The 26,080-nt window shown below is 34.3% G+C and overlaps 2 protein-coding genes across 2 annotated transcripts in view; both read left to right on the plus strand.

Annotated features, from left to right (window-relative positions):
* The window catches only part of LOC128244143 (putative ferric-chelate reductase 1), a 53,135-nt gene extending 41,375 nt beyond the window's left edge, over window positions 1-11,760 (plus strand). The window contains exon 9 of the mRNA XM_052962159.1: window positions 11,488-11,760. Coding sequence (XP_052818119.1) covers window positions 11,488-11,760 — 273 coding nt within the window. The remainder of the gene's footprint in view (window positions 1-11,487) is intronic.
* A 903-nt stretch (window positions 11,761-12,663) lies between these two features.
* Window positions 12,664-24,787, plus strand: LOC128244144 (uncharacterized protein DDB_G0271670-like). The gene is made up of 2 exons (XM_052962160.1): window positions 12,664-12,842; window positions 23,995-24,787. Exons 1-2 carry the CDS (start codon window positions 12,664-12,666, stop codon window positions 24,785-24,787), a joined length of 972 nt encoding a protein of 323 aa, XP_052818120.1.
* The last annotated feature ends 1,293 nt before the right edge of the window (window positions 24,788-26,080 follow it).

The raw sequence follows: 26,080 nt of genomic DNA on the forward strand, positions 1-26,080 counted from the left end.
ATATATAATACAGAGACTAGTTTTTAATATGTAATACAGAGACTACTTTTGAATGTATAATACAGAGACTACTTTTGAATGTATAATACAGAGACTACTTTTTAATATATAATACAGAGACTACTTTTAAATATATCTTACAAAGACTATTTTTTAAAATATCTTACAGAGACTACTTTTTAATAAATCTTACACAGAATATTTTTTAATTTATCTTACTGAGACTACTTTTTAGTATATGTTACAGAGACTACTTTTTAATATATCTTACCGAGACTACTTTTTTAATATACCTTAAAGAGACTACCTTTTAATATATATTACAGAGACTACTTTTTAATATATCTTACAGAGACCACTTTCTAATGTATTATACAGAGACAACTTTTCAATATTTCTTACAGAGACTACTTTTTAATATATAATACAGAGGCAACTTTTTAATATACTAAACAAAAACAACTTTTTAACATATTATACAGAGACATTTTTGTTTATACATATACAGAGGCAAGCTTTTAATGTATTATACAATATCTGCCTTCTTGCTTTACATCAATGCAAACACACAGAATCTGCAAATTTTCCAAAATACAAAATTGGATATATAAGTGTTAGGTAATAACCGTTAGGTACGGTATAAATCAGCGTATAGCCAAAACTGCCGGAACTGTCTGCGTTGTGAGGGGCATCATCATCGCTCTCGTGAATTTCTAGCCTCATAAATTAATAAATATAATGAAAATCTATTAACTATGGTCTGCCAAAGAGTAAAGATAAATGGTAATACAAAATACCATGTGATTACGAAATTGGCAAGTACCTTGAATAAAAACTGATGAATATCCAACTATTTTGGAATTTGTCGGCGGGATTTCCAGCGAATTTTATTTAAAAACACATCAGTCAACTTTTAATAACCGTCTGGTATTTTCTTGGAAATATAACAACAACATTTTCATCAGTCTTCATCAATAATATAATTGAAGACCACAACAGCTTGTCACAACATGAGGTTTGCAATAAATTTATATGCTATGCATAAACTAAACAGCATTTAAAACTTGTTTACAATTGCGAACAATTGCATATGTTATATCATAATCGTAAATGAAAACGTTACGAATACCGTACCAAGAACGCATATACGAAATGCACAGATTATTCTCATTAATTTCATAACATCCCAATTACAAATCAATTCATGAAAAGAACATCTTGTTCGTGTGACAAAAATTAACATTTTCATGGACACCAAGTTAAAATGCTGTCATTATATATCATTGGTTTTTAATTAACACGTCATAAACTGTCTAATAAACTTACAAGTTGGCAAGCTGCATTGTCGTCTGTTTTGATTTACCTGAGCGAAATCACTAATTTGTTGTCAAAGCAAGATGATATTTTAGACAATTGGTAATACGATACATATTCATAAACATATTCTGAGAGAAAGATGGTTAATATGGTTAATCATGTTTCATATCCTTGTCATGCTGATAAAGGTTGGTATTTAATTCACAGGATTTATAATTCTACTGTCTACCATTGTTGAGGTTTCAGAATCCCCTAAATTGTCCACTTTTTTCGTTTTCAATATAGGGGGAAAAGAGCAATTAAATACGCCCAAAATGAACCATCTGAGTAGAAATTGTATTCTTAGGGGACTACCCCCAAATCACCCTGCCTAAACTTTAAATTTTGATTCTGAGAGAGGGGCACAAGTCAAAAAGTTACGCCCCGATGTTACTAACAGCAAATTGTGGATACACCCCTGGGTGGACATGAACCTTATTCATATCAGCCTAAAGCTGTCTCCACAATATAAAACAACGCTATTGTTGTAAACAATGTATGCTGAACCCAACAGGGCAAAAATTTGGAAATTATATATTACTTTTAGAGTTGTATTTTTAAAAAATAAAAGTTATTCAAAATTGGCAAAGGCATTGGTTGTAGACAGAAGCATAATCATCAACACTTCAGTTCAATGTTAAGAAGATTTGTGTCAAGTGATTTTAAATTCATTAGTATTATCTGTGGAATAAAAGAGCAGACACAAACAAATTGGAAGAGAAGTGCGAATCGGACAAGAAGCAGTCACAGACTGCCATATTCCATGCCAAAATAAGTTCAGAAAATCTTAAGTGTTTCATACAAAAGCAGGGGAAGACATAAGAATATGCTCCAGACAAAAAAATAAGTACAAATGAACATGTAATGGGCAATTTAATATTAAAGATAGACTCGTAATTCTTGTGCACTGCACTCCTGAAAAAGATCTATCTTTGTATTAGATTTGAAGTCCTTACCTCAAAGACCTCTGGAGTTGAATGCCCTCGACAAAAATGGACTATAAAGGGCAATAACACTAGTAATATTAATGTATATCATTAATATGATTTATCTGTATATGCAGTTTGAAGGCAATTATAAAATTATACAAAAGACAGAGTTATGGTTCCTTATACAGTGAACCCCTCCTCAAAGAGTCTATCTCTGTATTTGAAACATCAATATCTCAGAGACTTATCCTTTATATATGAATGCATACTGTAAAATGGAAAGAGGGAGATAATGAATGAAGCTAGGATTATGGTTCCTGCACACTGCACTTGTGCATATCGACCCCTGTGTATGTTCACTGAAATCCCTTTATTACTTTAACAGTTATATTGCAGACAAGGAAGTGTGTTAGAAGCAATAATAATAGATAAATATGGAAGGTAGGATTGAAATCCCATCAGTAGTTTTAAGGTCATTCTCCAGACAAGAGTTTGATGGACAGACTGAAGAAAGAACAAACAGACGGACGGACAAAGCAGCAACTATATGCTCTCCCTTCAGGAAGCACAAAAACTTATTATAAATAGTGGGGAACATAATAAAACAAATTCCTTTCTCCCCAACTCTCTTATGTAAGAGTAAAAGCCTCCCACCCCCTTGCATACTGAATATTCATTTCTTCATTCACATCTCCAAATCCAGTGTAAGAAATACTATATAATATAGTGTCAAACTTTAATTTCTGCGTATCAGGCACCTGCTTGAATCCTGAGTATGCTTAAAAAAAGCCCCATAAAACTGGGTACAAAAAAGTGGTTTACACCCTTTCATGTCATCTTAAAATATAAAAAAAAAGATCCCTATAACTTAAGTCTTATGACCTTATGTAACTTAGTCAACGCAAATATGCCTTACCATTTAGACCTTGACAGATGAACAATCTTTAACATGTTATATTTGAATATAGTCCCTATAATCATCACAACATAAAAAAAAGCATTTTTGCATAAGAAATATCTTCCATCTTATCGTATCAAAACACAAATAATGATACCAGGTGCTTTTCACCAGGTATTACATTATTTGTGAAATATGTAATAATTATTCTCCAACGATAACATAATCTATATTCACTCATTTAGGGAAATATACAGCTAGGCAGTTATCTTTATTGATATATTATGTATCAGGGGACTTCAGAACAGACAATTTATCAAGCTCAACTTGAAGCCACTCGTTTCTCAATTCTTTTTTTTCTGACAATTTCTCGGGCTTATCAGATTGTGACTAGGTCCATTTAGCATCAAGGAGTGATGGCTGACACTTTGTCATTTACGTCAATTAGCAGTGAAGCCAAGCAAAAAAACTTGTCTAAACAGGGATAATTCCCTATGGTCCTTGAGACAAGATTATTCAAGGGAGAAAACTCAGCATAAATTGATGAATGCCCCGGCAAAATGTTGTATTTAAAATCAATAACTTTTCTAGGGAATGATGAACAGTTCTTGAACTGTAAATAAACTATTTTAAACCTCAGTTCATTGATTTAGTTCATGATCAGTAGGTGAAACTTGTTAATGAACTATTCTTTGATAAAAGAAGAGCAAGACCAATTCTTAACAAGTTCATGAACATCAGTGAAGAGTAATTCACACATTTATAATGAACACAGTTCTTTTTTTCTGTTTTTGAATGGTACAAGGCTATGGTTGAAAACAATGTATGCTTACCAACAGATTACAAATTCGTAAAAAAGTACAAATTTGAAATTATTACTGTTCAAGTTAGTTGTTTAACTACTGGTTATAGATATGGCAAAGGAGTTGGTTGTGGACAAAAGCAATGAGCTCTTTAACACTTCAGTTCAATGGGGAGATAATGTTTTGAAATCATTCATACAGTGTTGTAAAAAAAAGGTTACAGTCAGTTACAAAGAAAATATTGTCCATTGAGCTAAGCCAGACATAACATTTTTTGTTGCATATATAAACTTTGCAGTAAAAATATAACTAATAAATTGAAACTGGTTTGGCACATGGTATACACTAGCATGCATGTTCAAATTTTGTCCCACTTCGGAAGTAGAGAAACCAAATATTGATCCACTCTCAAAACCGGTTTTCCACTTTCACCACTCATTTATCGGTTAATCAAGCTTACTTTCTCAAAGTTGTTCCAGCAACCATTTTTTATTGCACATGTTTACAAATTTATCATGAACACTTCAAATCGTAAGTGTCATTTTGCGTACATCAGAATTTCATGAACAATTCTTGATCTGCGTTCATGAACAACTCATAGTTTATTAACATTGTTCATTAATTGTATCTCTTCATTTCACTAAATTTTAGACCAGATCTAGAGTATCTTACATAAACAATGACATATTAGCAATATTTACTTCCTCTAGGACCTGTTCCTTTAAATTAAAAGTTTATAATATTGATAAACATGTTTAATTATAGCATATAATATCCCCTCTAAAACAAAAGCATATATTATATCCCAATATTCGTTTAGTACCATTAAAGAGGCAAATTCAAACTCCATTGAGAAAGGAACAATGTTCTTGGCTTTGTCTATTTTGTTTGTTAATAAATTAATGACATGTTGCACTCAACAAACTGATAACAATGTTCAACAGGACAGCTGTTTTTGGAAACAAACACAGATGTCTCCCCTCTTGCTTGCCTTTTTCTGCTACCCGACATTGGACATTGGGACATATGAAGCAGATTATGGGTGTTGTCGGGGGTGTCAATGACATGAACATTGGAAACAAGTTTCATGAAAATCCTATTAGGGGTTTGGGAGCTTACATGAAATCTATGACTCAAATGTTTGACATGGAACTATGATCTTGAGCCAGACCAGCGGAGCACCACTTATTGGGGTTCTGCACATCGTTTCAATGTGTCATATATTTCACCCTAATTTCATGAAGATTTTGTTTAGAAGATACAGAGGGGAAAAGAAATCTATGAGTCAAGCCATTGACCTTGAACTGTCAACTTGACCTTGTGGCCAGTGTGCCTGGAATGTAGGTTATGCACACTGTCTCAATTGTCATACAATTTAATTTTAAAGGGGTTTAGGAGATACAGGGCAGGTCTTGAGCCTGCATATCTGGAATGTAGTTTCTGAATGTTGCCTGGTTGAGGTTAAAATTTGACCCAAGTTCGATGAAAATCTGTCAAGGGATTAAAAAAAATACGGAGCAGTACAACATGTATGGCTCTAACCTTTGACCTTGAACCTTAAAGCCGGTGCACCTGGAACTTAGGTTCTGCAAGTCATCTTGAAGTGGGGAACCGTTTAACTCTTCTGCCAGCAGAGAGTTTTATTCTCTACTTCTAAACTATGTTTGTTATTTATCTTTTTAGTTGTGGAACCAATTTCTTGTCTATAAAATCAATGTTTTAATTTTTTTTTTGAAAACAAACATATAACAACAACAAGAGCACTACCAAATAAATGCTCGTCTGTTCTTTTTTTTTCATTTAAAAAATGGGCATAACTCATGTATTTTTAAAGCCCTGTGCTATATACATGTATGTGCATACTGCCTCTGGAAGCATGTGTACCAAGTTTCATTTGAATATTTTCAAAAGTTTTAAGTATGGACAAGGGTAAAAAATTGCTCAATAACATCACCAAGACTATTACAATACCTAAACTTTTTTCTTCTAAAAACAGACAAGCTTAAAATGAGCTTAATTTTTAGTGACCACAGACAGATTTGTGATGGATAATGTCCAGTTATTTTTTTTTAGAGAAGCCAAAAGAGTCATAAAAATATGCCATATTCCTTTCAGTCACATTTTGCTCAGAAAAATGTCTTTAAAGAATATTTAGCATATGATTTATATGGTAGGGTCATGTCCTAAATATGACAGAATTCTTCCTGTCAAGTTTGATTAAACTGTCACCTAAAAGGCTTCTCAGCATAGACCTCAACTGACCATTTGTGGAAACATCACATTTCATTTGTGTAATTTGCCTGTCTGATTTTTGACACTAGTGAAAAATGTTCACATGTTGATGAACTTTGGACAGTATGCCATCACTTCTCAGTTCTTTTTTGTCTTTTTCTGAATCTAGTCCAATCATGTGACCAAATGTTATGAACTTTGTAAAGAATAGAGGATAATTGTTTGCTTTAGTGTAAGAACATAATATAGTTCACTTAGTACCGGTAAGCACATAAACCTATATTTCATGCCTCTCGAGAAATATTCACTTTTTGTCTTCATGCAGTGAAATATATTGCGCTCTTACACTGAAACAAATTATTTTCTTTTTTATTATATGCCTTAAAGCTGCACTCTCACAGATTGAACGTTTTGACAACTTTTTTGTCTTGAAATGAGCTAATTTTGGCCAAAATCCATGAAAACCAGTTATATAACACTGCTGAAATAAAATTAGATTGCGGAATTTTATATTCAAGTTCAAAAATTGATGTTTCATGCATTTTTCTGAAACTGATAGTGACGGTTTAAGCCATAAAACATTAATTTTCTTACGGAAATATGAAAATCTACAATCTGATTTTTTGTCAGTAATCTTATATCATTGGTTTGCAGATATTTACGCAAAAAAATTGCTCTTTCCAAGATAAAAAATAAAAAAGTTGTAAAAATGGTATATCTGTGAGAGTGCAGCTTTAAAAGCATATTAAATGACTGTTCATTGTTGTTTTTCAATTTCGTAAATTGTGTCATTTACTTGGTGTCCCAGCCGTTCGTGCTGATGTTTGATTTGAGTAGAGAGCCGGTTTTAATTTCAAAACAATGAAAAATATCAAAATGTTATCTCACTGTTTTAAACAGTGAAAAAACACTTTTATTTCACTGATAAATCTCTATAAACCACCAGAAAGCATATAATAAAAGGGACCTACGAAATACCATACATCTTTATTGTTACAATCTCTGTAGCAAGAATTTGCATCTGATACCTAACTTTGCTTTGAATACATTAAAACTATTTAATCATGTTGTTTTATATTAATCTGTTAATAATCTGCAACATGGGAATTATATAATAAATGAGAAGAACACTGGTAAAAACGCTGCAATCTCATCTATGAAACACAATTACCTCCCCTATTTTAAAGCTAATTTGATGAGTTCTTTCAAAACTATTCATCACCATTATTAAATGAAGAATGCTTTCTGCCATTCAAAATGAACAAAAATGATCGCAAGATTACGAGGGTCGAGGGTACTAGCTAAATCATCGCACAACACTGAACAGGCCAAGTTGTTAAGGATCTATTTATTTTCCAAACCTCCATCACTTATTTACAGAAAACATGGAATTTCATTCAATTCATCATCTCCGAATTTAAAGATCGCAGTAAAATTCATCTTTCATTGATATAAAAACACTAGGATAAATATTTCTGTCAAAATATTTTTGGATGAAATTATGCCCTGATATTAATAAATCTTAATTTTCGAAGCTCTGCAGTTACATTCGATAGCACATTTCTCATTTATTAATTCTTTGAAATGATGAATATGTGCTTGCGAAGTGTCAGTGATGGTTACTTTAGGTTTTCCCAGAGGAAGAGAATGTTCCGTTTAGTCAAGAATTTTCTCGGTTTCGGATGAAAAAATATTTGAATAATGCTCATTTTTTGTAAAATGATACATTAAATTGCCTTCATATGAAAAGATGGCATATATTATTTCTTTCATGTTTGCCACCACAGGCAAAACATTTCTTAAGAAAAGAATACACCTAATTTCTTTAAAACACTAACATAAAGATGCAGTTTAGAGAAACAAAGTCACAACAGCTACATATATGGAATAAAAGCAAAATAGAACAAAATCTCTTTCAGTGATTATTTTATGACATGTGTCATGTTTCCAGTCATATAGAGAGGAAAGATTTATAAGTATTCAATTTCAGGTATTTTCAAGTACCCGCAATGACAGAGTGATATACAAGGTAATATCCTACACTAGTTATGATGACTTCCGATAACGTATTACCCTGGTCAACTGGCACTAAAGAACAACCCTGGATGACAAATGTACAAAAAGTACTAATCTGCTTTTTCATAATGTATTTCATGTGACAAGAAACGCCCGTAAATAACAAAATATTGGACAATACATCAACATCTTTATCTGTTCTTGGCATCTAGGAAAGAAATAGGACAAACTTGAAAGGAAAAATGTATTCAAAGTATTCATAAAGACTACAGATTTCAATTAACAAACGATAATTTATAGTTCGGTCAACTTATTTCAATGTATTTTCTGTAATTTAAAGTCCATCAAGGGAGGTAAAACCATTACAATACATAGAATACTAGTTCAATTACCTCCCTTGAATGTTATCACACATGGACGTGTCCATTAAAAAGGATTTTTTTCTTAATTCACAAGAGAATACGAAAACACAAATAATAAATCAAGAAAAATGCCCATAGACACAATCCACCTATTTTACAAAAGCATTTTTGACAAATATGTCCCTATACAACACAATATAAACCTGATGACAATGCTCTTTCCCCCAGCCGTATAAAACACAATCTATCAACTTCACAAATGTTTTCTAGTCATCTTTCTTGAAATTCACAATTTTAGATTTATGGGACAAGTTTTCAATACCCAGATACTGTTTCTTCAACATCATTTCTGTCAAAATAACAGATTATTTTTGTGGGAGAAATTTAGCTTGATGCATAAAAGAACTGTCATGCTTCTAAGCCTAGAGACAGGATATATAAATTTGTTGTATGGGAAAACAAAAAAAAAACAATGTTTTACATTATATGCTTTCTACAGAGCTATATGTTTCAAATGTTCTACAACTGTGTTTTTTTTATTGATTTTTTTCTCTCCTCAAAATTCCTGCTTTTTGATACAGCATTATAAGGAAGTACCATATGCTCCTTGCTATTAAACAAGATGGCCTGGCATTGGTCGTATACCGCTAACCTGAACATCACTGCTCTTGGAAACAAATTAAACACTTCCAATGTTTGGGTAATTATTAGCTACACTGTCAACAAGAACACATTTTTGACCCATTTCAAACAAATGAAACAGTATTAAACTTGAACACAATTTCATAAAATAAAGCATTCTGATTAAGTTTCATTGAATTCGAGTAAAGCATCGTGATATACAGAGACTGAAAAAAAAATCCTACAATCAAAAGACAGTGAAAATATATATTAAAATTGAAGTCAGTAAAGCATGTGACTATTTGAAGAAGTACCAAATATTGTCCCAAGTTTTATTTCTAGTTGCAAATAATTACAAGCTACATTTATGTGCAGCGCTATTTGATTACAAAGCCATTTTCCCATAATTCAAAGTTAACTCACTGAAAATCCATGAGTTATATAAGTTATTCTGAAAATAAAGTGTTTTATGTTTGAATGTTCTAATTGTGCATGCAAAATGATAGGCATCTAGGTATGAATCATTCATTCAGCAATGCAAAATAAAACAATTTTTCGGGTAGCTATTTTACATAAATCATAATAAATGTACTTTTCTTGAGTGATAAATCTATACTTTCAAAATGTAACCCTGACATGTGAATGAGTGATGTTTTCTAGCATGGTAGAAATTAATGCAAATCACACCTGTAGTTAGATTGCAGGGAAGAAAATTTCAAGTTTCAACAAAATGACAGAATAAATCAACCTGATATAAAACCCGGTTTGACAGTTTGGAACCATCAATCAAGTCAGGGAGAGTGTGCTTGATTCACCCTGACAGCTCAGCCAGGACTGACAGCAGTATAAAGTCCGGGCATTGAACAGTCATCCATTTATATATGCATGCTACAGGATTCCCCCTTATTTTTCATAAGAATATTCAATCATTCTTGGTTTTCCAAATTTAGAAGTATCCTTGACAGTAGCTAGGGCAGATTAAGCCAATTGGGACAGAAATTAATGGGCTAATTTATTCTGGTTTACTTTAATGCTTAAGAAATACATGCATGCAATAGTTACAATAGAAACATGCTTTTTTGTTGCAAATGGCTAAACAAAAGACTGAATATCCCTTTAAAGCCTAAATTTCATCTTCGGAGAAATTGAAAGATTAAGTACTCAAGAAAAATATATACATCCATCATCACATGCTCTGGTAATGATTATCTAAGAAAACACTGTCTTTGAGTAATGACGGTACCATGGAACCGTCTTTGGAAAGTATAGCGACTAATCATGATGGAAGAAATGGCGATGGTAAGCCAGTTGGAGACACATTACTCACTCAAGGGACATTACTCTTAATCATCTAGTTTGCCTCGCAAAAACAAGTCAGTTTCTAATTGCCCAGATGCTGTAATTGATGGATAATTCCATGTTCCCTCAATCTGCTAATGATCCTGTATGGAGCCGGTATAAATCACTCCATCACTGGCCCAACTTCACCGAATCAGTCACAACAGAAAGATAATGAGGTACATTTTTTTCTGTCAACATTTTCAAGGAGAACAATCCCTTTAGCTAATTCACTGTCGTCAATTAAAACTTACCAAACCTACTGTTTATTGCAATTTCATGATTAAACGTTCATTCAGAAGTGTTCCAGAATCAAAAGCAGCTAAAAACAGTGAAAGAAATTGTACCATAGCACATAATTTATGATTCTGGCTATTTAAAGATCCTTATCAAACAATGAGCAAATTGTTCAGAACTTTGACAAAGTTAACAAAGTTGTTAACTTTCAAATCATTTCTGCACTGGAAGTTTTATGGGAACACTTCTGCTGTGTTTCAAGCAATAACTGAGACAACTGTTTCAGCTGTACTTGTTAAGATCTAAATATGTGGGCAATCATCAAATATTTCACTTTCAAAAGGGCTATCATCAAATATTTCACTTTCAAAAGTTAACAACAAAGTCACTATGTTAACTTTAAAAAAGATCTGAACAATCAGTCGAAGGTCTACTTAGTAAAGGGAGGCATATAATTTAGTTCTACCAAGAAAATTTAACTGAATTATAATGTTCCAATCATGATCAACTTGCATGTTATTGATGGCGGACTTCAGATAAAAGTAAATAAATATATCTATATACCTCAATTTTTGTCTCATAGAATCTCAAGGGTAGACATTCTAACTGTTGCCTATAAAGCACCATTAAACTGAGGCTCAATCCTGCAAACAACCAGGCAGGCATGAGACTATGTCCTTGGTGTCTTTTTTCAGAGTCAGACCATGGCAGAGATCAAACCCAAAAACTCAGACTCAGACCATGGCCAACCTCAAACTCAGAGACAGACCATGGCAGAGATCAAACCCACAAACTCAGACTCAGACCATGGCGAACCTCAAACTCAGAGAAAGACCATGGCAGAGATCAAACCCACAAACTCAGAGTCAGACCGTGGCAGAGATCGAACCCACAAACTCAGACTCAGGCCATGGAGAACCCACAAACTCGGAGTAAGACCAAGGCAGAGATCAAACCCAAAAACTTAGACTCAGACCTTGGCCAACCTCAAACTCAGAGACAGACCATGGCAGAGATCAAACCCACAAACTCAGACTCAGACCATGGCAAACCTCAAACTCAAAGTCAGACCATGGCAGAGATCGAACCCACAAACTCAGACTCAGACCATGGCAGAGATCAAACCCACAAACTCAGAGTCAGACCATGGCAGAGATCAAACCCACAAACTCAGACTCAGACCATGGCAAACCTCAAACTCAAAGTCAGACCATGGCAGAGATCAAACCCACAAACTCAGAGTCCGACCATGGCGGAGATCGAACCCACAAACTCAGAGTCAGACCATGGCAGAGATCAAACCCACTACCTCAGAGTCAGACCATGGCAGAGATCAAACCCACAAGCTCAGACACAGACCTTGGGGAACCTCAAACTCAGAGTCAGACCATGGCAGAGATCAAACCCACAAACTCAGACTCAGACCATGATAGACCTCAAACTCAGAGACAGACCATGACAGACCTCAAACTCATAGTCATACCATGACAGACCTCAAACTCATAGACCTCAAACTCATAGTAAGACCATGACAGACCTCAAACTCATAGTCAGACCATGACAGACCTCAAACTCATAGTCAGACTATGACAGACCTCAAACTCATAGTCAGACTATGACAGACCTCAAACCCACTCAGACCATGGCGAACCTCAAACTCAGAGACAGACCATGACAGAGATCGAACCCACAAACTCAGACTCAGACCATGGCCAACCTCAAACTCAGAGTCAGACCATGGCAGAGATCAAACCCACAAACTCACAGTCAGACCATGGCAGAGATCAAACCCTCAAACTCAGACTCAGACCATGGCAGAGATCGAACCCACAAACTCAGACTCAGACCATGGCGAACCTCAAACTCAGACCATGACAGAGATCGAATCCACAAACTCAGACTCAGACCATGACGAACCTCAAACTCAGAGTCAGACCATGACAGACCTCAAACCCACAAACTCAGACTCAGACCATGACAGACCTCAAACCCACAAACTCAGAGTCAGACCATGGCAAAGCTCGAACCCACAAACTATTTTGTTAGACAGGTAAAAAATTTAACCACAGACAAGGAATATTTTTAATAACATAAAGTTAGGCAGGAAGAGACCAATTACAATGACAAATCCAAAATACACAAAAATGCATTCCACAAATTGACATTTCAAGGATTTCATACATGTTACAGAAGTGAGCATTTCTATGAACATTGAGTGAAAACAAGCTACAGAAACACCTCAATGACAAATTGTTGTGTTTGTTCCAATATACCAGCATAAGTTTGATCAAGTTAAGCTAACTGGCGACATGCCGGGTGATTGATTAGTCAGTGTTTGGATTATATTTCAAGATTTTATCCCCCGTTTTGCAAACTGCAAGTTTGTGATGTTGTTTGATGTTTGTTTTATTGTCCATCATTTGTTTAACAGCAGCTCACAGAGCCTGATTAATGTGCAAATGCCTTTCAAGTTATGAACAAATGCGTCAATGTCTGGAATATTTAATTAGTCTAAAACTTGGGTAGACCGCTTTTTTGAGTGATTTATTTCCCATTTTTCCTTTGATTTCAGCAGCTTGTTTCCCCATGTACCCCATTAATCTAAAAGTTCTATATGATTGAGTTGCATGCTTTTGTTTTCTAATTTGTAATTAATCAAGTAAATTTGCTTTTACAATGATAGATATTACGGTGCAGTCTTAAATAAATATCCTATGTATCTCCTAGCTCTCTTGCTGCTATTAACTACAAATCTTCTTTGATATCTAAAGTCTGTTATATATTTATGTGTGTATCATAAAGTATTATGCCTGATAATCCCTGGAAGTTTCTGTTTAGCTGACTGCCAAGTATTAAAACATTTGCAGCTATATCTGTTATCAAATGATCAAAACAATATGAACGTTAAACTGGAAGATGTGCATCTCAATAGGCAGACCTGACCAGAAATTTGGACTCGGTTTTTTGGACTCCGTCCGACTAAAAATGTAAGGGGCTCAGTCTGCCTGACTGACAGTTTTCATGTTCAGTTAAAAAAAATAATGAAATAATTATAATGTTCAAAAATTATTTAACACTGCGTAAAACTGAGAACAACTGATTTTTAAAAAAAAAGAAAAATGTGTTCTTCATAATATTGTCAAATAACTTTTTGTTTTTTAAAGATAGAATTTGCATAATGCTAAGTACAACACTGCAGACAAAATGGAGTCTATGACAACACCTCATTTTTTTTCTTTAAAACACTATTGATCGACCAATAAAAAAGGCTGTCAAACTTGAAAAGGCTAGTTAAGTATTAATAAGAAGGAAACTTTATCCTGCTTACATGAGTAAATTGTTTAATTTTAGCTGGATAATGCAGAAAGCTATAAGCTAATGGCTAGAAACCAGTACTAGCATCCATTTTGTGAGGTCATAAATAAGTTCTTTTGGTGACGATCAAACTAATAAGCTACTGGGTGAAAGGGGAACACCTATATATACATATTTCTTTTTACAGAACATTTCAACTCCCGACAATGGTTGTTATTTTAATTTGTAGAAGTTTTGTAGAAATCACTTTTATAAAAACAATAAATATTCCTTAAAAATATTTGCTTCCATATTACTTTTACCACCTTTATATGACCAACTTTTGCCCCTGGGGTAATCTACAATTTTGAAATAATGTTGAATGTCTATTGAAAATATCCTGCTTGAAAAAATACTGCCCAAATTGAAATACCCCCTGGGGCAAATCAGTTTTTACATTTATTACATGAAATACCCATGGGGGCAAATTTACCCAATCTCCAAACAACCTGGAGTTCAGTGGGTATTTGCATTTATATGCACATATTTGCCCCCTAATAATTATGCCCCTAGGTTAAAATTTGCCCATTGGGGGCAAATTTGCCCTTGAGGTTAAATCTCATCATATAAATGGGGTATTTGATATTAATTATTTAAAAGTGATAAAAATCATCTCTGAATTTAGTTTTAAAAATTTTAGAAATCTGTATGAAGATATGTTAACATATGATTAACTATAAATTAAGAAAATTCATCGCAATTAAATATTCAACTAAAAGAGAATACAAGAAAATTGGTGGCTTACCTTAATTTATTACATAGATATTCAGGCAGTCTCTCAGAAATGATTGAACAATTTCAGTTCTTGCATTTGATTTGATTATTCACTAGGGAGGTGACAATAAAATTTTCTGATCATTTTATTGGTTAAAGGCTTGTGAAAGTTATGACCATATTTGTTAAAATAATCTTCTCCTAGACTCTGATATTAACAATAGCCATTTCTTTTGAGATAAATAATTATCATCTTTAATTTCAAAGTTATATTATGACATAAACTATAATGACTGTGAATATATGAGAAATGTTTTATACAATTAATTCACCACACGACAGTGAGACTAACCGAATCCCTCATAGAAACACATCCTTTTGTTAGGGATCGTACCAATAATTCATAAAAAATAATTGCGGAATAAAAGACGAGAATAAACACAACAGAAATGTGACAGTAATCAACACTTCTTTTGTTAGAAAATGAAATAAAACTTTAAATCTTCTTAATTTTCAGAAATATCAAAATTTAATATCTTTTTAACAATTCTTTCAGTTTTAATCATGCTTACGAACATGGTTAAGGGTCACCCAACGTCTTTTAAAATCATAAACTTAACAGGCTCGGTGACAATTAGAGGAGCAGAATGAAATATGGACAAATGAGGAAAAGTAGAAAATTCCTTACCCTTGTGTGTGAATAATCAATCAATGTTGATTACAGGTGTCCCTCTTTGATGTGATATCAAAATTGAGAGATTTATGATTTTCAAAAGAATGGAATCTAACATATTATTCAGAGGGTCACATTTAGTCATGTAAATTATGGCTAAAAAATCATTGATCAAGCATTTTCTTTTTTCAACGAAAAAAAAAAGCAAATTATGTTTTAATGGCAATGCAATAAATAAGTTCTCAGTTTTTAATATCTGAAAAATTTCATTCCAGTCCATTCTATTAAAAATAAGCCTATTATTTAAGTATAATTCAAACTATGACCCTGTTTAATTGTGATGAGATTTAACCTCAGGGTTTACTCTAGTTGGTAAATTTACCCCAAAGGACAAATCTCCACATATAAACCCAAATACCCACAGGGGTAAAATTTACTCTCAGAGTCAAACTGCCCCATGTTTTGGAATTTGCTCCTGTAAATATTTAATGTCAAAGTAAGTATTTCATTTTGAGCATGGTTTTTCCAGCATAATTTTCAGCATATTTAAAAAAAAAATCATAGTAAAAAAATTGTTGTAATTATGCTTAATGTTTTATTCTATTCAATCTTCTGTCAAAATCCCTTGGCAAAGTGTTTCTTAAAAAGAGACAGATATGTTTTATTACAATGTACAAATTTGTATTCAGGCTCTTTTATACCATCAATGTCCAATTACATGTGCATTCCCTAATATACATGCAGGTTGTCTTTTCATGGGCCTATTTTTTTCCGATACTGAAACTTCAACAATAATTATCTTAACGTGGTATTTTAAAACAAATGCAATTTATTATGAAGAAACGCCATTGGTTGATAAGCGCACCTACTCAGCCTGCTGACGTCATGCATATAAGCCAATACCTAGCTATGATAGATTTGGTTTTCTTGCATACCAGATGTGTTTCCGGTCATGTGACCGGTGCTGGAAAAAACCATCTTACACCCCCCCCCCTGTAAGATGACTCATGCGCAACAATGCGCCACTTCTTATTTCTTTTATTGTATGGTTTATGAAATTATATTATGCCATTTCAATAAAGCGCAATCAAATATATATGTACGCAATACTTTTAATTAAAATTGAAAATAATCATAAAAAACGTGATTTTTAGTGATTTAAATTTCTGTGTTTTATGACGTCAGTAAACAACGTCGCACACGCTTTTTGGTGAAATGTACAAAAGTTCATTTTCCACTTCATTTTTGATATATCAATCATGTTTTTCTGGTACGTATCGAAAAATCCAACCCTAAGTCACGCTGCGTGACTGGTACCTCGGCAAGCCTCGTTACCGGCTTATGCGCGTGCCCTCGGGTCGGATTTTTTTATCAGTAGCGGAAACACATGATAGATACTTATAACACACCACCTAAGGTGATAATAGAGCATTAAATTTTTCTTGTTCTTGCCATTAATGTATTGAGGCTAAGTGTCGGCAGAGGGGTGGTGGGTCTGTATATGGCTACAGTCATTCATTCATTCCTTCATTTGTATGTTCCTGTAGTCACTCATTCAGTCACATAATATTCATTCCCTTCGTCATTCAATCGAGGGAATGATTCGTTATGTCAAGTCAAGTCAAGTCAAGTCAATATTTGTTTATTGTTGGATTGCATATATGATATTTGAAACATAAGCTATGTATAGCTTTTTACCGACATAAGTGTCAGTCACTTATTTGGTATCTTTCTTGCATAGAAAAGATGCTTTAATTGCGTTTATTTACTGTTTTCAGTGTGAGAATGATTACTTAAGACAAACTTGATGGAAAAAAAAAACTCCACCTACTGGATAAAAAAATATCCACCTACCATTCCTTTATTTATTGGCAGTGTCGGAAACATACAAATATTTTATTTACGCCTTAGCTTTATGGCCATAAAACAAATATCCCTCAATATGCTGTGTGAATGATGACATTCAATCAATCAATTCTGATAGCTTTAAAAAGTTAAACAAACAACCACATGAATACATGTGCACTGATAATTAATCTTCAAATTGATTTAAAAAACAAACAAGTCTGAAGATAAATTCAAATCTAATAACCATTAAACTAAGTTTAGTTATACAAAATGTCATAACAGTTCTTACTCTTTCGAAGGAATCAATGGTTTCTTAATTCCTATCTGCTCAATTTTAAACTACTGGGCTTCACAATATCAAAACATTAATTATTTCAGAGGACAAACAATTACTTGAAGTTTCATAAACAAGTAAAATAAAAATATTCGTTATTTTCAAATACTAAACAAGAGCTTTTAAAACAATAGTTTTTTTACATGTGATTTAATGCTTTACTTTCCAAGAAATGAGCTTGTAACTTAAAACAAAATGACATCAACGATTTGAGAAATGTCAATTATTTCAGATCATGTGTTTCAGACAATAATACAATTTGTTTTGCAATGATCATTGAAACTAGCCCAAAACATGGACAAATATTTAAAGAAACTGTTTTGCAATAAACCCCAAAAAGAAGGAACTGTTTTAAAGGGGCGGTACTCCGTATGATAAAATAGTGAAAAAAAAAGAAAATTGTCGAAAACTGACATAAACTTGGCATTGATGTGTACAATGCAATGAAACTTACGAACTGAAGTACCATATATTTTACAATCAATTTAAGTTTAGCAGTTATTTAGTATTTTTCCATTAAAAAAGATTACTGCGTATGTCTACCAGGTAGAATTCATTCTTTATGCGTGATTGGCTAGTCGGTGTTATCACTTGATATTACCAATCAATGATTGGACATCTCACAGAGAAGCAAAAATGCAGATCCTTCAGAAATTGTAACTACAAAAATTGTAACTTCAGCATTTTGTAATATAAATGTGTGATCAAATTACCAAGAAAGAATACAAAAAACATCACTACTAAAAACTTGGGATTTTGTAACTTTGACATTTGGAAGTGAGGCCATCGATATACTAACATGTGTACATTACTATCACTGAAAATGATGTATGCTCCTCAAGATCATCGGCCGTGATTACAAACCGTCTCATGTAAAAGTCTAGACTCAGGATCAGTAAAGTACTTTTATTAAATTACAAAGAATCATCTGAATTCCACTCGTTTTACAAACATAAATGTCAGTTTTAAAAAGCAATAAAATTCAGCAAATTTCATCATTAATTCTCGACAAGAAGGAAAGTTAAAAATGATTTTTAATGAAGATTTTTCAGTTTTGTAACTTAAGTTTGAACTCAGACTTGAGACAGTTTATAATAATAGCCCCAGAAAGACAAGTACACATTGGAATATTGCTAAAACAATTCAAGTAAGGCATTATATAAACAAAGTACATTGTAAACCAACAACAAGCTATTTTGAAATTCTCCCAGCTGTCCAGATCTAGAGTTTGACCCCAAAGTGTGGCCTTGACCTTAATTGAGCTGCACATCATCTTGTTATTTTGAAATCCTCTCAGCTGTCCAGAGTTTGACCCCAAAGTGTGTCCTTGACCTTAAATGACCTGCACATCATCTTGTTATGTAAGAAATCCTCTAAGCTGTCCAGAGTTTGACCTCAAAGTGTGGCCATGACCTTAAATGACCTGCACATCATCTTGTTATTTTAAATCATCTCAGCTGTCCAGAGTTTGACCTCAAAGTGTGGCCTCGACCTTAAATGACCTGCACATCATCTTGTTATTTTAAATCATCTCAGCTGTCCAGAGTTTGACCCCAAAGTGTGGCCTCGACCTTAAATGACCTACACATCATCTTGTTGTTTTGAAATTCTCTCAGCTGTCCACAGTTTGACCCAAATGGGTGGCCTTGATCTTAAAGCTGCACTCTCACAGATATACCATCTTTAGATATACCATCTTTACAACTTTTTTATTACATTTGTCTTGGAAAGAGCAAATTTTAGCGTAAATATCTGCAAACCAATGATAAAAGATATCTGACAAAAGATCGGATCGCAGATTTTCATATTTCCGTTCGAAAATTAATGTTTTATGGCTTAAACCGTTACTTATGGTTTAAGGAAAATGCATAAAACATCAACTTTTGAGCTTAAATATAAATATCTGCGATCTATTTTTTGTCAGCAGTCTAATAAAACTGGTTTCCTTGGATGTTTGCAAAAGTTAACTCGGTCCAAGACAAAAAATAAAAAAGTTGTCAAAACTTTGAATCTGTGAGAGTGCAGCTTTAAATGACCTGCACATCATCTTGTAATTTTGAAATTTTCTCAGCGGTCCAGAGTTGGACCCCAAAGTGTGACCTTGACCGTAAATGACCTGCACATCATGAGGTTATTTTGAAATCCTCTCAGCTGTCCAGAGTTTGACCCCAAAGTGTGACTTTGACCTTAAATGACCTGCACATCATGATGTTATTTTGAAATCCTCTCAGCTGTCCAGAGTTTGACCCCAAAGTGTGGCCTTGACCTTAAGCGACCTGCACATCATTGTGTTATTTTGAAATCCTCTCAGCTGTCCAGAGTTTGACCCCAAAGTGTGGCCTCGACCTTAAATGACCTGCACATCATCTTGTGGTGGACATTATGATTTTTAACTTGAACCGATTGAAGAGATATGGAGCTGACAAACAGACAGTCAGACAAGGCAGTAACTTTATGCGCTTTCTTTCAGGAGAACAAAAAAACTGATCAGTTAAAGCAACATTATTAAAGCAATATGCACCGAAGCTGAATAACCCATAGAACCAAAACAAAATCCAAGAAGAGACTCATTATGCAACCCAAACTGAAAGTTTATCAGCATCTGCCTGCGCCCATTGGCTGCATTATGGCTTGACCCAGCTGTGATGTCATAACGACTTACGTAGTGTTTAAATGCCATAAGTGACATGAGATAGAAGTGACACAATTTGCAGTCAAATCCAGACTTTGGAAGACTAAAACAAACAGAGTGAGATATAAGAGATCTGGGAGCGATACCCTAGCTCTGTGCGAAGAGGCCTCTTGGTTCTATAATGTGCTTAGTGTAAAGCACTGATGAACATGATACAACTAGGCATGGTAGCTACTGGGACCATATTTTAATGTCTTTCAGCTTGACACATCCAGGGTTTAAACCCCTGACCTTCCGCACCAGAAGCAAACACTCTACCACTGAGCTATCGGGGCGGTCAAAACTGAAAGTAAGCACTATAAACACAGTTATCAACTATAAGTAACAAAACAGAAAATACCCAGAACAATGTCATAGCAAAAACATAAAACAACAACAACAGACTCTGACAGCAACAACAACAATGTCCTACAACAGCAAAACAACCTGGGTCCCATAGCAACCTGGTTCTCTTATGGGTACATAAGGCAAATAACAATTTCCAATTGCAACCATAATACAGGGTGTCTTAGAAATCGAAACTTGAGTTACCAATAGCAATCGAAATTGCTAGTGATAGCAACAAAAACAAAAGTCCTTTGAATCCTTAACTGTGATAAAGCAGGCATTGGTTATGTGATTAAATGAATTTGTAAGACAGATTCATATGTGAAATATTAATAAAATTGGCCTAAATTGCAAATTCATCAAGCAGTACTAGCTTGGATAAAATTGTTAATGTAAACATATTATGTCAATATGGTGGAAAAAATATGGATATGTTACACAAAGATACACTGTTTTATATAGACTAAATTTAGCAAAAAACAAATGGAGTACGACCCCCTTTGACAAGTTCAATGCCTATTTTGGGGGCCCCTGGGGTATTTATGCATGCCCCTGCATTGTACTTTAAAGTGCCCCCTCCCCACCCTCTACATTAAATCCTGGATCCGCCCCTGTCAAGGTCACATCATGCATAATTAAGAAATATGTAAAATGTCAGAAACAAAAGATAAATGAGAGACTAAAGCATTTACCGACAACTGCTGCACATCACAGCACCGCCCCATAGCTAAATGATAACCTCGGTGCATTTCAACAATAAACAATGTCAGAATCTACCCATGTTATAATAGAAATCTTGCCATCACAATAAAAAATGATTAAGTGAGCGTTGTGTCAGATAAGCTTGTCTTATTGTAGTAATTGTGAAGTGTTCCAGCCCGATGGGGAAAATCACTCTCCGGACCTGCCCATCAATGACACTGACACTTACAGAGTATTTATGTTTTTTTAAAACTCCAGCAGTGAGGCACTGAACAATGTATTTTCAGCATTTCCGGTAAGTTGATTTCATCAGTAAATTCTCAAATAGTAATGTTATACTCAAGTATGTTTTACCTTTAAAGCTGCACTCGCTCTCACAACTTGACAGTTTTAACTCTAATTTTTGTCTAAGAATCAGCCTTCACTTCAGTCATATACGATAACTCACAATAGAACAGATCTCAAATGTTTGGAAACTGCCGAAAAAACGCATTATTCTTAAAGCGTTAGTAACACTTTTAGCCATAAAACATCAATTTTCAAATGTAAATATGAAAAATTGCAATCTGATCTTTCGTCAGCAGTCTGATATCACTAGTTTCCAGACATTTACTCAAACAATGGCTCATTCCTAGAAAAAAAGAGAGTTGTCAAAACGGTAAACCTATGAGAGTGCAGCTTTAAATGACGGAACTGGTCTACATTTATTTTAGATTTTACATTATATGAAATATACCAATCACTTGGTTGAATAATATGACACTACTTAAATCATAGTATTTCATAAGCCTACAATCAATTTTGAAATATGGTACTACTATAGTGCAATGTTCTATCATTGAATTCATAAAATAAATTATTCCAAAGTTTGCCTTTATTTATTGACTGTGTGCTTTACTCTCAGCAAATAGTAAGACTTGTCATGCCCTTAAAGATCTAACCCTATTAACATTTGAGAGACAAAAACATATCCTAAAAATACAAGATGTTAATACAAATTCTACCAATGATTATCAACAAATGTCTTAAAAGTTCTAAGACGACAGAAAACGCTGTCAGGAGCACAATAGGTGTATCAGATAGTTCATTAACATCAAAGGAGAAATTCCCGCCTGGACATGACAGTTCCTTAAAGGGCTATTGACGCTCACCATCAATTGTGATGACAAATCTTAAATTACTCCCCGTTACCTGATGCCGAGGCCAGACTCCCGAATGACTCCAAGACTTCTTAGACAATTCCAAATTGTCCTCACTGACGTGTTTCAAATTCAATTAGGCAACAAATCAAAATCGAGATTTTGTCATTTCTGCGGAAGGTCAACGCAAGGATGTGACAATCCACCTGAGGGAAGAGGAGGAATGTCGTTTGCAGTGATCGCCCTCGACAGATAACCACATCAAATCTTCAAGACCTAATTAAGGTGTTTCCTATTGACAACACAATAGCTCGTGGAAATTCAAGTCATCGCCATCTGTCTTTGCCCGACCACCAGGGGACAATTCGGTGTCAACTCTAAATGATGCCGGGCTAAATGCGACCAAAATCAAATAGTTTCTGAGCTCCCAGACATAGATTATTTCAAAGAAATGACATTGTAACTTAATAATGGTAAGATTTGATTTTTTTAAGAATCATTTTTATCTATATATGGGGGTAATTACAAAAGTAATTCACTCAAGTACAAGATAGAACAATTTTCAAAAATTAAATGCTAAATTTAATTAATCTTTACACAAATTTAGTCCTCTGAAGCCATTCCCCTAAGTTTTTCCAGTATTGCAAAAGGTCATAATTTAATCAAATACAATTTCCCATTTAAAAAAAAAGAATGATAGAATGACAGACATATAGACCTGAATACCGTATACGTCCTATTATACATGCTGGGCGTGTGTCTTTTTGATAACCCTGGGCACATAATAAAATCCATTTTTCCCCATTCAGTACACTTTAAAATTCCTTTAATTTGATGATCAGTCATGGATAGGGTGGTTTTTTTTTTATCAAATTACAACTACGTTTGTCACAATTAATAGGATAGGAGTTAAGGTAAACATTGTTTAAATCTTAGAATCAGAAAATTACATCTTATAGGACATTTACGGTAATTCACTCTTGTTTCTAATGTTTGATATTTTACAAGGTAAGACCGATAATCTCTTGCTAGAAAATCATCATAAGACCATCAATAACTGAAATGTTTTCTGTACGGTACAGATAATGGTAATATACACAATAAATATCAATCAACAAATCACGTTTTGATGGGAAAATGAGAACCATTCTCATTTTCATGTACCGTACATCAATATACTGTGAACATCATTTATTTGCAGGCTAAACTATACAAAACATTGGACAGAAAAAAAGAACGTTTTATATAATATATTTTACACCTGATGCATTATCAATTGTAAACAAAATCATAATAAAAATCTAACCATAACCATAGCTATCGCTACATATATTCTAGATTGCAAATGTCTGTATAATTTTTTTTCAATATTTTTTTTTGATTCCCAATAAAATATGCAATCATCTGTCTTTTGTTCAGAGCCATCATTAGCAGCAGCAGCAGCAGCAACAGCAGTAACAACAGATGTAACAGGACCATCATTAGCAGCAGCAGCAGAAGCAGCAGTAAAAGCAGAAGTGACAAGACCATCATTAGCAGCAGCAGCAGAAGCAGCAGTAACAACAGATGTAACAGGACCATCATTAGCAGCAGCAGCAGAAGCAGCAGTAAAAGCAGAAGTGACAAGACCATCATTAGCAGCAGCAGCAGAAGCAGCAGTAACAGCAGAAGTAACAGGAACATCATTAGCAGCAGCAGAAGCAGCAGTAACAGCAGAGGAAACAGGACCATCCTTAGTAGCAGCAGCAGAAGCAGCAGTAACAGCAGAAGTAACAGGACCATCATTAGCAGCAGCAGCAGAAGCAGCAGTAACAGCAGAAGTAACAGGACCATCATTAGCAGCAGCAGCAGAAGCAGCAGTAACAGCAGAAGTAACAGGACCATCATTAGCAGCAGCAGCAGTAGCAGAAGAAGCAGCAGTAACAGCATAAGTAACAGGACCATCATTAGCAGCAGCAGCAGAAGCAGCAGTAACAGCAGAAGTAACAGGACCATCATTAGCAGCAGCAGCAGTAGCAGAAGAAGCAGCAGTAACAGCAGAAGTAACAGGACCATCATTAGCAGCAGCAGAAGCAGCAGTAACAGCAGAAGTAACACAGGAGCTTCGTTTGTGTTTCATCACTTCAATATTACTCAAAAGAGCCTGCAGACAGTACTAAATAAGGATATTGATGGCAATAATGCAGGCTCCCAAAGAGTTGTATCATATTGAAGGGAGGAAAGCACACATTTAAAAAAACACCTCCGTCAAACAAAACATTGAACATAATTATGAAAAATATTGAGGTTAGCTACAATTAACCAATTATAAGTTTATTGTAATTTGTCAAATGGAACGAGTTAAGAAGGTGGTTTAAAAAGAAGACTGCCTGACATTTGAACTGTAAGTGTAGCTTTCACTTAATAGACATGTGGCTTGAACATGCACTCAGCTAATCGACTTGAAATAGAAACCATTTATGACAAAAAATTGTTATGTTGAAATACTTTAATTAGTTGAAAAGTTTTGGAGGGGAGACAATATGTCAACCTGACCTTTAACCCCTAAATGTGACCTTGACCTTGAAGGAACATGGCTGGCACATGCACTCTGACCCTCTGCATATCTGCTTAATAAGGCGAACATAAGATTATGTACCAAATTATTTCAAAATCCATACATTGGTTGATGTCCATCTGAAGTTTGGCCCCCAAGTGTGAACTTGACCATGAAGATTCATGTAAACGAGTAGCGCATGTGCTCTGGTGCTATGCATATCGGCCTAAACATATACATTATTGTATATATTATAGTGAAATCATTTCAAACCCATTGGTTGATGTCCATCTGAACTTTGGCCCCCAAGTGTAGCCCTGACCTTTAAGGTGGATGGCCGTAACATTTGTTTTGCACATTGTCTCATGTAGTGAACATTTGTGCTACATTATTTCAAAATACTTCCATTTGTTAACTGTTCTACAAGTACTAATTATTCACTTTCCACTGCTATTCACAGTTTTGTCCCAGTAATTGCACTAATTATGTTAATGTTAATATATTTATACCTCCACAGCTACTGTGTAATCGTAATTACTTCTACTTATTGGAAACTTCAATCACTAATCTGCTTTCCACTTTACATATTGTAATTACATCAGTTACTCCTACTACAACTAGGTATTCTGCTACTTCAAATAAACCATTTCTGTTTTCCTTTAACAGTAGGTATATACTACTACTTACCAACACAGCAACTACAAGTACCATTAACAACTGTTACAACATATGCTGCTTATCTGGTGCTGGTGCTACTGCTATTCATTATTTTCTTTTTTCCTATTCTGCAATTATTGTAGTTGCTGCTGCTACTGCTACTGCTACTGCTGTAAAGTTAATGCAGGTACTCATAGTCTGGCTATTTGGCCCACAACATATATTGGTATACATCAAACAATGTAAGTCCCTAAAAATGAAATACATTTTAAAACAAGCCCTAAACACCTGAATATACAAAACATGAAAACA

The sequence above is a fragment of the Mya arenaria genome, chromosome 8 (genome assembly GCF_026914265.1).
Source record: "Mya arenaria isolate MELC-2E11 chromosome 8, ASM2691426v1".
NCBI lineage: Eukaryota > Metazoa > Mollusca > Bivalvia > Myida > Myidae > Mya > Mya arenaria.

Excerpts from the sequence above, each read along its gene's own strand:
- LOC128244144 (XM_052962160.1), top strand. The coding sequence starts at position 12,664 with ATGACAGAGATCGAATCCACAAACTCAGACTCAGACCATGACGAACCT. Across the intron at positions 12,843-23,994 it reads CAAACTATTTTGTTAGACAG|AGCCATCATTAGCAGCAGCA; the intron begins GTAAAAAATTTA and ends TCTTTTGTTCAG.